Raw genomic sequence first — 12294 nt, 5'->3', positions numbered from 1 at the left:
TGTGTCTAAAAGGCAGGAAGTAAGACAGGTGCAAGCAAAAATAAATGAGGGTTTCCAACTTCCAATCCATTTAGGTGTTCTAGTGCCTTGATCTTTGGCTGTATTGCAAGGTAAACAGTGGCACGTGTGCACCACCTAGTGTTGATGCTGGCTATCATTTGCTCTATACCCACTGAGCAACACAGGACTTCATAAGTGGCATGGCATTCAAAACATGACAAGCAAAGGTTACCATTACTAGTGTCACGCATGTACAGAAAGTTCAGTGTTATCTCACATTCACGGAAAAATAGGCAGCCTCACATTGACTGGCAGTTTTAAAATAATAAAATAAGATAGTAATGAAAAAGATTGTCCATTTGATGTTTCTTTCATGTAAACTGATGATCTCCGTCTTCCAACCATCCTGAACAGCCCCCTTTTCCTAAATCTCAAGGAGCTTCATGAGTACTTCATGAGAACTTGTCAATAGCAACATATGACAACGACAATAGTTTTTCAATACCCTTTTTTATATTCAACGCAACTTTCGTCACATCAGCGATGGGGGTGTAAATCGCAAGTTTCATCACGATACGATATAGATTATTTGGACGATACAATATTTGCTGATATAAAAGTCTGCCACGATACTATTTCGATTCAATTCAGGACTCTGCAATCGATATGAGGCGATATCATAATATGATATCGTCTCATATCGATCGCAGAGTCCTATCCACGGATTCTCACAATCAGAACAATAGCTACAAAATTGAATACAGGGGGCTCTTGAAATTAGGACAGAGTTCTGGTCGAAAAGTTAATTTTGAAAGCGAGAATTCTCAGCACCTAATCCTACTACTATAATTGGAGAGTTGTCTGTCAGAGTTGCAAGGCTCTGATCGCCTCCAAAATTTGCCAAAACACTTTCCAGGGGTCTGGAATGAATCTGTGGGAAGAAATGAAAAACAAATACACCCATGGTGGGCACTCCAGCATAGCCTATTATGTTTTTAGGCCTTCACACACTCACAGAGCCATTGTGACATCAGCATCCCTGCTTCCCACTGATCATCATGCCACCGATGATTGACATGACTATCAACAGTCATTGCCCAAGTGACTTCACTGATGACATCACAGTTACTTGAGTCCAGCGATATTTTACGTTCTTAGGCCTTCACACTCAGAGCCATTGTACCCAGATAGCAATGACACGTTGGCACAGCAGTGGATCAACGGTGGATTTTAACGGTGGCAACCGTGGCAGAACGTTGGGAGCCAACCACGGGCGCACGTCATTATGGCCGGTGCGGTGGCATCACGTTCCCACAATGTTGGAAACAGGTTGGCTTATACAGTGTACTGACAGAGGACTGTTTACTGTAGCCTACTACTACAGTAGCCTACTGTACTGTAAACAGTCCTCTGCACGCAATTTCATTATTTTTATGTTAATATTACTTTCTAAACCGTATATGGCAGTGTTATGTCCAAATTTAACTATTTATGCGAGGTAAAAAAAAAAGAAAAACAGCATCCGCAAGCTGGATTTGAGCCTAGCACCTGCGACGTGGAAGCCCAGGCGACTTACCCACTGGTGCAGCCACACTTGCGCGTCATTAAGCTGCTGGCATACTCTTCGCGCCCAGCCAAGCGCATAGGGCGCACGGCGATTATGACGACATCGCACGGGGCGTGTCGGGGGGCGAGGCCTGAGCGCAGCGCGGCGCGTCCATGGAGATTTTTCTATCAGCGCGTCGGTTTTGCTGCCTGTGCCTGAGATCTCCGTGGTAGGCTATCAGCGGATATCTGCTGTGATTGAGTCCTCACCGTCGTAAAGTCGCCTTCAAAGCATGCTGTTCGATTATAACGAACTAGTTGTGTGGCTTAGCCTTCCCAAATGTGGAGGGGTCGTTTTTTATAATTTAATACATATAATTGGGAACGTTACATTCAATTTCATTCAGACTGCCTGGAGCCTGGAGCTGCGCACTGAGTATGTTCTGTTTTGGCCCGCGCAGAGTGCGCGCGCCCTCCTCTGAGCCCCGCCTCCAGCGCGTGCGCGAAGAGTATGCCAGAAGCTTTACTTTGCTTCTTTGGTGGTAGTAACCTCGCGTCACCAGGCTCTTCTCGGCGAGAAAGAGCCTGGCTCCCGCCCACAATTGGTTTTGTCACCCTACTGGTTCCCGCCTAGAGCCCGCCCTAGACCGGATGGCAGCGTTTCTAGCTCGTCAACTTTCACGTTAACTTGACAATTTGACCCAAGTATCAGAATCCTCTTTCACCGTTTTGACCGGTGTGTCAGGCGGTGGTGGCGGAGATGCCATATTGCATAAACGTTTTGTTTTATGTAACGCTAGCTTTGTTTTGATCAGACTCTAGTTTAGGTAACATCACCGCGTCAAGCTAACGGCAACAAAGACGTTGTTAGGCGCATTGCCATCCGGTGTTAATTCTGGGTCCGGGGTTTACGCCCCCATGACAAAAAGCGGGGTGGAAGGTGCCCAGACTATGGTGGTAGAGAGGAAGTGGAAGAGGACAGGAAGGGTAGGGTAGGTCCTAGGACGAGCTCAATTGGCTAGCTTTGAACTTTGTCAAACTCCACCCCGCCCCCTCTGTTGCCCACTGTCGCTTCACAAGCCTGCTACGCATCGTCTGGTATCCCAGCATGCTTCGCGAGGCGTCAGACCAAATCAGCGGGATGTTTACATTTACTTCCGGGTACCCCTGAGGTCCACACATTATAATGGCGGTGGACGGCACAAACTGACGTGTTGAAGACAAAAACAGACAAAGAAGACAAAAATGGTTCGTCCGTGTTGTGTTGTTGTTTAATATCATTCATAACAACACTTTCACTAACGACCAGACTAGCTAATTTACCTGTTGGACCAGACCAGAGTAGACTTGACGCTAAATTAAATTAACGTGGCGTCAGTAGCTCTGTTTGTAACGTTAACGTAACCTCGCGTCACCAGGCTCTTCTACGTTAATGAGTCTGCAAAACAGCGAGTTTGACAGACAAACAAACGTTATAGCTAGCTAACACTACATAAAACAAACACAGAAGAAAGGCTAGATACGTCGGACAAGCATGTTTACCAACCGTTTAACCAATTAAATTGAAAGTAGTCGGCCGAAAACAACGAGAGGGTTTGACAGCATTTATTTGACAACACGCACATTTAAACCTGCCGCCTTCCCCAAGTGGTACCCGGAAGTAAATTTGTTTACATGGTGACGTCACGGTGATTTGGTCTATACAAAGTGAATGGGCAGCAGCGTCAGCACGCGTCAAATAACGCGCAAGTGTGGCTAGATGCTCCAAATCAGCTGAAAACTGCAATCATAGCATTTTCACAAATCAGCGATATGTTTCACAAATCAGCCACTGTGCCATAATGAGAGTCCAATGTCCCCTTTGTAATCTAGGCCAGGTTTGAAAAGAATTAGAGTGATAGTGTTTGAAATTGACCTGGTTATATGCTGTCTAGATGCTCCAAATCAACTGAAAACTGGGTAACACTTTACAATAACGTACACAAATACTATAGTAGTTACTAGTAAACTAACCATTAACTAATAGCCAGTTAATGAGTAGCTAATGAAAAATTTGGCATTAGTCAATTAATCATAGTTAATGAGTAGGTAGTCATTAGTTAATTAAGCAATATATCACGAGAGCAAGTGTGTTGTGGTGAATATATCCCGCTGATAAGCTGTTATCCCACGAGGCCGCAGGCCGAGTGTGATAACAGCTTATCAGCGGGATATATTCCACAACACCACGCAGCTCGAGTGCTATATTGCTTTTATAAAACGGTTTCCAAGTATAATAATATAATAATAATAATACTATAAGTCCGACTGGCATTTTATTCTGATAGAGTCAGTTGAAACACTACTGTAAGGCGGGACCTCTAGCAAGAAGATAGACGTGCGGGTGATTTGATTGGATCGTTCTGGAGACTGAAGTCGACATTGGCCAATCCTGGCGCTTGCTGAGAGGTTTTGCATAGCCCTACACCAGAGCCATATGCCTACACCAAGTAACGTTACGTCTTATTTAGAAATGCGGGGTTAAGAGTGAGGGTGCGCGAGAGAGGGGTTAAGACATTAGCCCGCGTCTATTCTTGTACAAAACATCATTTTCTGCGAAGTATTAGTAAAGTTATAAGCGAAGATCGATTCACAAGGATCTGAAAGTTGTCTCCGCCATTTTGTTTTTGAGGTAACCAAAGCCAAGAGAGTTGCGCCATCATGCGTCTGGCTGCAAGCGAGTAGCTTTTTGTTTTGACACTACTGTAAGGCGGGACCTCTAGCAAGAAGATAGACGTGCGGGTGATTTGATTGGATCGTTCTGGAGACTGAAGTTGACATTGGCCAATCCTGGCGCTTGCTGAGACGCTGAGAGCTTTCTGGAAAGCCCAACACGGAGCTCGAGCCTTTTAGTAAGAGAGTTGCCATGGCAACCAATAACCCATGGCCATGGGTTATTGAACTCGGTTACTGGAATTATACAATGGCTGTGAACCAATCAGATTGCTTGATTTGAGAGAGCACAAAACGGCTCTCTCAAATCAAGCAATCTGATTGGTTCACAGCCATTGTATAATTCCAGTAACCGAGTTCAATAACCCATGGCCATGGGTTATTGGTTGCCATGGCAACTCTCTTACTAAGAGAGTAATAATAAGGCTTAGGCTACCTCAAATGACAACGTAGAAAAAAAAAATGGCGGAGACAGCTGTCAGATCCTTGTGAATCGATCTTCGCTTATAACTTTACTAATACTTCAAACCCCCCCCTAATACCCCCAAAGTCGGGGGGACTGCGGCTGATCACAGGCTACTTTTTGGACTTGGCATGATCTTTCAACACTGTGATCTCAGCCTGCGTTGCAACAACAACAAAACACCCTGCACGTATTGGCTGCAAATATGTTGTTTGAAGAGATGATTGTATAAACAGATAGAGTGATAGACGTAGGATTCGTCTAAGTGTCACAAAATGATGAAATTATCGTACATTTGGGGGATTTTGGGATTATTGATCGTACATCGTACAGAGGTCGAAGTTATCGTACAAATACGATAATTATCGTACGTCTGGCAACGCTGCCCGGGGCCCTTGGGGTGAAGGGGCCCTCCAATTTATTTTTTATGTGGGGTTTGGCATAACCTTCGTTATTTCGAATCCCACATAGGTTATGCCAAACCCCACATAGGTTACACTAAAACCACCACCGCAAAGCGTGTACCTGTAGTTGGCCAGCCGGCAGGAAAGTATCGCGGGACTTCACGAGACTTGGTGACCGAGATCACGTTTGAGGTAATTTGATCCCTGTGAAAGTCCAGGAAATGGCCTGGGGCGAAATATCACTCTGGTGGATGTTGAGGGATCACATTATTACAATATGTGGCGAAAACGGGAATAAAAATAGCTATTTAGATGCAGGAAAGACAGGCTCACTTGGCCCCAAATCAGCTCCATTTTACAACTGACTTGGACGCTATTGATCTCAAAACAACGCTAGGACGGCCAGAAACGCCACGAACATCGCTGGGTGAGTGGCCAAATCATAATTATTGCCAGGAGATGGGTCCAGGTTAAAAAAAAACGAAATTCTCCTTTAAGGAAGCAACACTAGAGTAGGCCAATAGCCAAACATGCTCTGAGACTCATTTTCGTGAGAATTGGGTTAATGCAAACTTGGCATGACACACACTCTTTCAGATCTCATATACTACACACATATAGTAAAGAGGCAGGGTAATATTCTAATCCCATATTATACCAAAATGTTCCCTCATGCAGAAGAGGTCAAACAAACAAGGATATTCCACAGCATTTTATTGGCACAAACAGCAATATTCTGTAATTTAAGGGAGCATATCTAAATACAAAAGTACCTTTTCATCACAAATTAATCATTTATTTTAAACAGCATGTGTGTGATGAAATATTTACAGTGCTACAAAAACAATGGTGAACTGATTCATCATGAACGACTCACCAAATGCTTGTCCTATGGTGCCCTCTACTGTATAACAGGAACTGGTAGTGCTTCTGTCTTCTCTAGTGCTTAGTCAAAATGAAATACATTTCTGATTACTATACTTTCCACAGAAAAACACAAGCATAGCTCAATAGAAAGTGTGATTCTCATTGTCTATTGTGTACCAAAATATACCATAGCCCTCAAGACAATTTCTGCAACTGCCTCAAGAAGCTGCAGCAGATAAACACAATTTGATGTGAAGACACCAAGCTAAACACAAAGGTATCACAGAGTTTAGTGGTGATGAAGTTTGATGATGTTGCTTCTTTTAACATGTAGGATGGACAGCAGACAGGTGGATCTCACTTGCCACCGAGTTTCAGGACATTGTTGACCATGGCCCCGATGCCATCAAAGATCAGGTGCAGCTTAGTTTCACACATGAAGGCTGGAGATGTTACGACCTTGTTCTTAAGGTCTACATGGGCCTCGTGATGCACAACAGTTAAGGATCTTTTGGACAATAATTGTTATAGCTCGCCTATAATAACATCATCATCATCACTATCTGGACGACATGCTCAAATTAAGTGGGCACTGTTAAAACACACCCAATGCTTTCATGGAAAATGCTATGAGCATTTTAAATAACCTTGACTCATACCCTTTGTGGCAGTACATGGCATTAACAGAGCGCAGCCATACTAAAGGAAGAATCCACCCTAAAACATAAAACAACAAAAAATCCAGTGTACCTTGTATTTCTGAGCCCATTTTGTTGTTTGGTGGTGTAGTTTTTCTTATTCTCATGGATAACTGGCCAACGAAGATAGCATGACCTCACATTATATTTCCAGCAGTTACAATGGAGTTTTTGATAGCTGACCCCCTCCCCCCCCCATCTTTCAGCTATCTAAAACATCACACACTGATAACAGACTGATGACATCTAACACTGTAAGAGTTTGCAAATCCACAAATCTGATCCAAAATCAGCCAAATTGAAACATTGAGTGAAAGGATATGGTCACGTCCTTGACACAATGTTTGGCCCCCAGAGCCTTGATAGCCTGGGCAGTGCCAGCATAGGGCCACTTGCCGCCTTCTTCCTCCTCATGGCCCACCGTGACCTCTACCCCCGGGAGAAGTTTAGCCACCAGGACAGGGGAGATGCAGCACAGCCTGACAGAAACACATGTGACTGGGAGATGCAGCATAACCTGACAGAAATAACGGTGAAAGCAATTCAAGCGAGTCAAATTGATTGTAGCAAAAAATAACCCAGCCCCCAAGAGGTCGCATTTGAACACTACACTGAAACAGTAAACTTAACTGGGAATTTAATCATAAATAACTACAAATACGTCGATACCAATACAGTATATCTGTGATAGACCGATAATATCGGTCGATGGATATATCGGTCGAGCTCTAGTTTACAGTAGTAGTAGTAGTAGTAGTACCCTAACCCGATTGCAAAATTCTGGGCCGATACCGATGTTTAAAATAACAATTTGACCGATAGCCAATACCGATGTTTTCTTACGCCTTTTTTGACAGGAAAACAAAGAAATCGTCATTATAAACAAATAACTTAATTGTTTTAAAGTCTTTTGAGACCTTCATCACACTATCTTTGAATGCGCACAAATTCAATCATACTGTAATGTAATTATGAAACAAACAAACAACAAATTATGTGAACAAACTGATAAATATAATGCTAAAAATATTGGTGAACAGCATCTTTTTTTGCCGATGGCCGATTGCAGTCAACAAGGCGAATATCAGCCGATACCGATATACTAGAGAGCTGCGCGGTCCTGAAATCTCGGCCCGAGCCCTCCCCGGCACGTGACATGCAGGCCCGTGCCCGGCCCGGATGAGTTATGACATTAATTGGACCGAGCCCGCTGGGAGGCCCGAAGCCAATATGATATAATGACACATCTCTCCCTCTCTCTCTGTTCCCCAGATGTGTGCTGCGGCGCGGCCGTCCTGCTCCTGCAGCCTCTCTGCCTGTCTCTCTATTTGACTCTCTCTCTCTCTCTCTCTCTCTCTCTCTCTCTCTCTCTCTCTCTCTCTCTCTCTCTCTCTCTCTCTCTCTCTCTCTCTCTCTCTCTCTCTCTCTCTCTCTCTCTCTCTCTCTCTCTCTCTCTCTCTCTCTCTCTCTCTCTCTCTCTCTCTGTTCGGGAGCTGTCCGCTGTACATGGACGGACACGGCACACATGGCTTGTTTTGTTGTTTTTTACACACTGACACAGCAGCTCTCTGTCGCTGACTGAGCGGAAAGCTACATGTCATGACATGAGTATGAATGGCCGACTAACGTCACGTGACTTAACGTCTGTGTGTGACTGTGTGGCTGGGGGAGTGTCTGTGCACTCCTCCTCTCTGTCTGACTGTGCTCTGCTGTGTAAAATTAAGCGAGTAATACAACGTTATTTAATTTAATTATTGAAACGGGCCCGACCCCGGACCGGCCCGGACTTATTAATTAAAACGTACAAATTTAAAGCCCGGCCCCGGCCCGTATTGGCCAGGCCCGAGGGGCCCGCGAGGGTACCCTCGGGCTTGCAGCTCTCTACGATATACGGCCGATATATGGGATCATGTCTATGTTCCCCGGGTTCTATGTTCCCCGGGTTCTATATTCCCCGTTTTTCACTAACCTCTCCCAGCCCCCACGCCAAACCTAACCTCCCCCCATGCCTAAACCTAACCTCCCCCAGACCCTAACCCAAAACCTAACCTCTCCCACCCCCACGCCTAAACCTAAGGTCGGCATTGCGGGTGGTCGGCATAGCGGGTGGACACCATTTGGGAAAAACGGGGAACATAGGACCCGGGGAACATAGGACCCGGGGAACATAGGGATGACCCCCGATATATGGGTGCATCCCTAGTTTACAGTTCAGTGATTTGCAGAGATAGACCACCTCTTTAATACTGTCAATCCTCCTCTCATGTTACTTACCCAATGGGTTTACCTGCTTTGTGAAAGTCCTTCAAAACACGCTCTACATCTTTGTTCACTTTGCAGTCTGGCCCATCCACAGCAAATGTTGACCTAATAAGCAATCAAAACAATGCAATTAAAGCTCAGTAATTGCATTGCTCCATAAATGAGCACTCAGTTGGCTACTCGCGTGACATTTCTAAAGAGAATGAAGCAGTAATGCTACAGGGCAATACCTTATGATGCATTTCACATACCTGTGGGCTCATTAAAAGAAATTAAATTAAAATACAAGCTGCTCCACCTACAGATTTTTGGCCGCCCCAAAGCCTCCTGGGAAGATGATGGCATCATGGTCGCTGACACTGAGCTTAGCCAAGTCTGCGATGTTGCCACGGGCAATACGTGCCGACTCCGACAACACATTCCTGGTAGAAAGATGAGCAACCATTAATTTGATTGGGTGGATTGATTCATTGTGTCACTGTCAGTTACTCCCGTGAGTCAAAATAACTTGATTAGTCAAAATGTGGTGAAGCTACGCGGCCACGCTAATGATATGAGATGATGATCCTCAAGTATGTTTTGTTTTTTACACTGTAATAAGTAGCGGAACTGAAAACCGCCATTGACATCTGATATTGTGGCTAATCGTTGGCTAATATGGGCACTGCCCCAGTGTACAGTTTACCATCTCATGAAGAAAAATGGCCGTTCACTTGCAAATAAACACGCTAGTATGGGAGTAATTATTTCAGTTAATTTCCACCCTTGGGAATGGAAGCTTCAACAACCAATGTGATGCTGTTAGTTTAGAGAGAGCCGATAAGGGCGTCTGACCTAGACTCATCTACAGGTTGGCCCTTGCTGTGGTCGACCACGTGCATCTGGGTCACATCAGGAGCAAACATCTGAACTTCAGCTCCACTTCGGCTAAGGTGTACCAGGATCCTGACACACACACACACACACACACACACACACACACACACACACACACACACACACACACACACACACACAAATCAGTATAATAGAATAGAATAGAATAGTCAATGCAGCAGACTACTGTAGGCCTATGAGTAGAGATGTTCCGATACCATTTTTTCCTTCCTGACACCGATTCCAATAGCTGAAGTAGCGCATCGGCCGATACCAAGTACCGATACCTGTGCCTTTAAGAAATATTATTAATCATATTGTGTGTGTGTTTTTTTGTTTTTTTTTACTACTAACCCTGTATGGATGTGATATGATTACTCTCTATCATTGTTGTATGGCCTGGCTCAGGTTAAACCCTTTGATTTCAGAAAAAACTTTGTTTGATCCAGGTGAAACTACTTTTTATCTGGGCTAATAAATTACAAGGTATCGGATTGGAGCATAGACCAGATACCCGATCCAGCATTTCAGGCAGTATCTGAGGCATTTCCGAGCCTGGTATGGGAACAACTCTACCTATGAGCTACAGTTAGTACGTGATAGGTTACCGAGTAAATGTTCATCATGGAAGGATATAAGACAAGTAAGAGAGATAAGAGAGCAGAACTCACGCTGACGCTTCATGTATCTCTGTGCCATCAAACACCCCGCAGCCTGACAGCACCTGTTATAAATGCAAAACAGCCAAAGACAGTCAGACAGCTTGCAGGCTGCCATATGTAAGAGGGGAATGTCACACATCCAAAAAAAAGAAACGAAAAAGACAAAAGAAATCACTCTAATTTGGCCTTGTTTAACAGGAAAGTCATAGTATACACCCCTAAACTAATGACTTAAGATAGCTTCAGATACAACAGGAACACTCTTAATTTCATCATGCAATCAACAAGCAGCACTTATTTAAATGAAATCAACTTTTAAAAGTGGTTAACGGTCTTCACTGACAGTTATCGTCCGTAACATTGCATTTTGGTAGAAGATCGCGCAACTAACTGGTGAACAAAATATAAAGGGTTAAGTTTTATCAAAGCAAGTCTACCAACCAATGACTGAAAAACATTCCTAAAAATATCAGAAAACTCTGATGCAATATTAATATCAATATTTATTTATTTTATGTATTTTATGTATTTATATCATGTATATATTGGACTGCACCTGCACCTGCAATTTTGTGATTTTGTCTTTTAGATATCTTCTTTTTATCTTCTAAATGTTGATATGACCGCTAGGCTGCATACTTACTCTAAGACAAATTCCTCGTATGTAATCTTTACATATTGTGGCAATAAAAGTGATTCTGATTTGCAGAATATTCATCCAAATTGCTGCTTTTACACAAACTTCCATGTCATTATTGCATTCACTATTTGGGTTAATTTCTCGTTTCTGTATTTTTTTTAAATATGTGCCCAAAAAAGTAGTTAGCAGTTATGCAGTGAATATAATATGACATATTCATTATGACATAGTAATGGACAGATGACCGGTGACATTATGTCACTTTGTCAGCCGTGAGCTGTCATGTGTTTATTACTCAGTGATAAAATAGGAGTCTATAAATGTGAATAAGAGTCAGACAATGAGTCTTGTAAAAGTAGCATTGTTATTACAGTTGTAAGATAGACCTTTGATTGCTCAACCAGCATTCCAGTGCAGACACTACTGAGTGAGCACTGCAGACTCAAGTTTGCATCAGGAAAGTGAAAGACATTCACAGATTAAACTGTGGAGTACATCCACCATCTAGTGGGAAATTGTTGTATTACATGGGGAACACTGGTGGAGACGATAATAATGACGCGTGGTTTGTTTACACACAGTTGACTAATTTATGGGGTATGGACTGGGTTATGTAACGTTATATAAAAGGCCACATTAAATGGACAGATTTTTTAAAGGGATTTTAGCACGGCGTTCTCCCCATACCAGGAAGAAGGGCAGGGGGAGCTAATAAGCTAAGCTACGCAGCAGATATAACTTAGTGCAGGCTTCCATACTTACAACCGCCACTTTAGCTCCGCAGACACGGCCCCCTGTGTGGAAAGCTCGTGTTTTGGCCAGGTATTGCATTGTTGTAAACGCTGTTGATCTGAACGTGAACATTTTCCACAGAAAGAAACGCGTGACAGCTGACAACACGTCACTACAGCAGGGACAGTACAGTCTGGGCATCCCGCTTTTTGTCATGGGGGGCGTAAACCAAGGAACTGGAAACAACACCGGAAATAAGTGCGCCAAAAAACTTTGTTGCCGTTAGCTTGACGCGGTGAGGTTACGTTAGCTAGAGCCTGAAAAGGACAACAACACAAGTAGCGTTAGCACATTTCTAGTAACTGCCGAGGAAGGTTTCTGGAGAGCCAAAGACAATGGAGTACTCGCCATGTGAAATCTTAAATTATGATCA

The 12294-nt window shown here is 43.6% G+C and overlaps 1 protein-coding gene across 1 annotated transcript; it reads right to left on the bottom strand.

Moving 5' to 3' along the window:
* Positions 1-5827: 5827 nt before the first annotated feature.
* gatd3 (glutamine amidotransferase class 1 domain containing 3) lies at positions 5828-12018 on the bottom strand. The gene is made up of 7 exons (XM_083639513.1): positions 11892-12018; positions 10499-10551; positions 9786-9896; positions 9254-9373; positions 8964-9056; positions 7013-7168; positions 5828-6478 (listed from the first exon to the last, which is right to left on the bottom strand). Exons 1-7 carry the CDS (start codon positions 11991-11993, stop codon positions 6349-6351), a joined length of 765 nt encoding a protein of 254 aa, XP_083495639.1. The 5' UTR covers positions 11994-12018; the 3' UTR covers positions 5828-6348.
* Between the last annotated feature and the right edge of the window lie 276 nt (positions 12019-12294).

The sequence above is a fragment of the Poromitra crassiceps genome, assembly GCF_964638095.1.
Source record: "Poromitra crassiceps genome assembly, chromosome: 6".
Lineage (NCBI taxonomy): Eukaryota > Metazoa > Chordata > Actinopteri > Beryciformes > Melamphaidae > Poromitra > Poromitra crassiceps.
This window is presented reverse-complemented; position numbering and strand designations above follow the sequence as displayed.

Excerpts from the sequence above, each read along its gene's own strand:
- gatd3 (XM_083639513.1), bottom strand. The coding sequence starts at position 11,993 with ATGTTCACGTTCAGATCAACAGCGTTTACAACAATGCAATACCTGGCC. Across the intron at positions 9,897-10,498 it reads GAGATACATGAAGCGTCAGC|GATCCTGGTACACCTTAGCC; the intron begins GTGAGTTCTGCT and ends TGTGTGTGTCAG. Across the intron at positions 9,374-9,785 it reads CAACCTGTAGATGAGTCTAG|GAATGTGTTGTCGGAGTCGG; the intron begins GTCAGACGCCCT and ends TCTTTCTACCAG.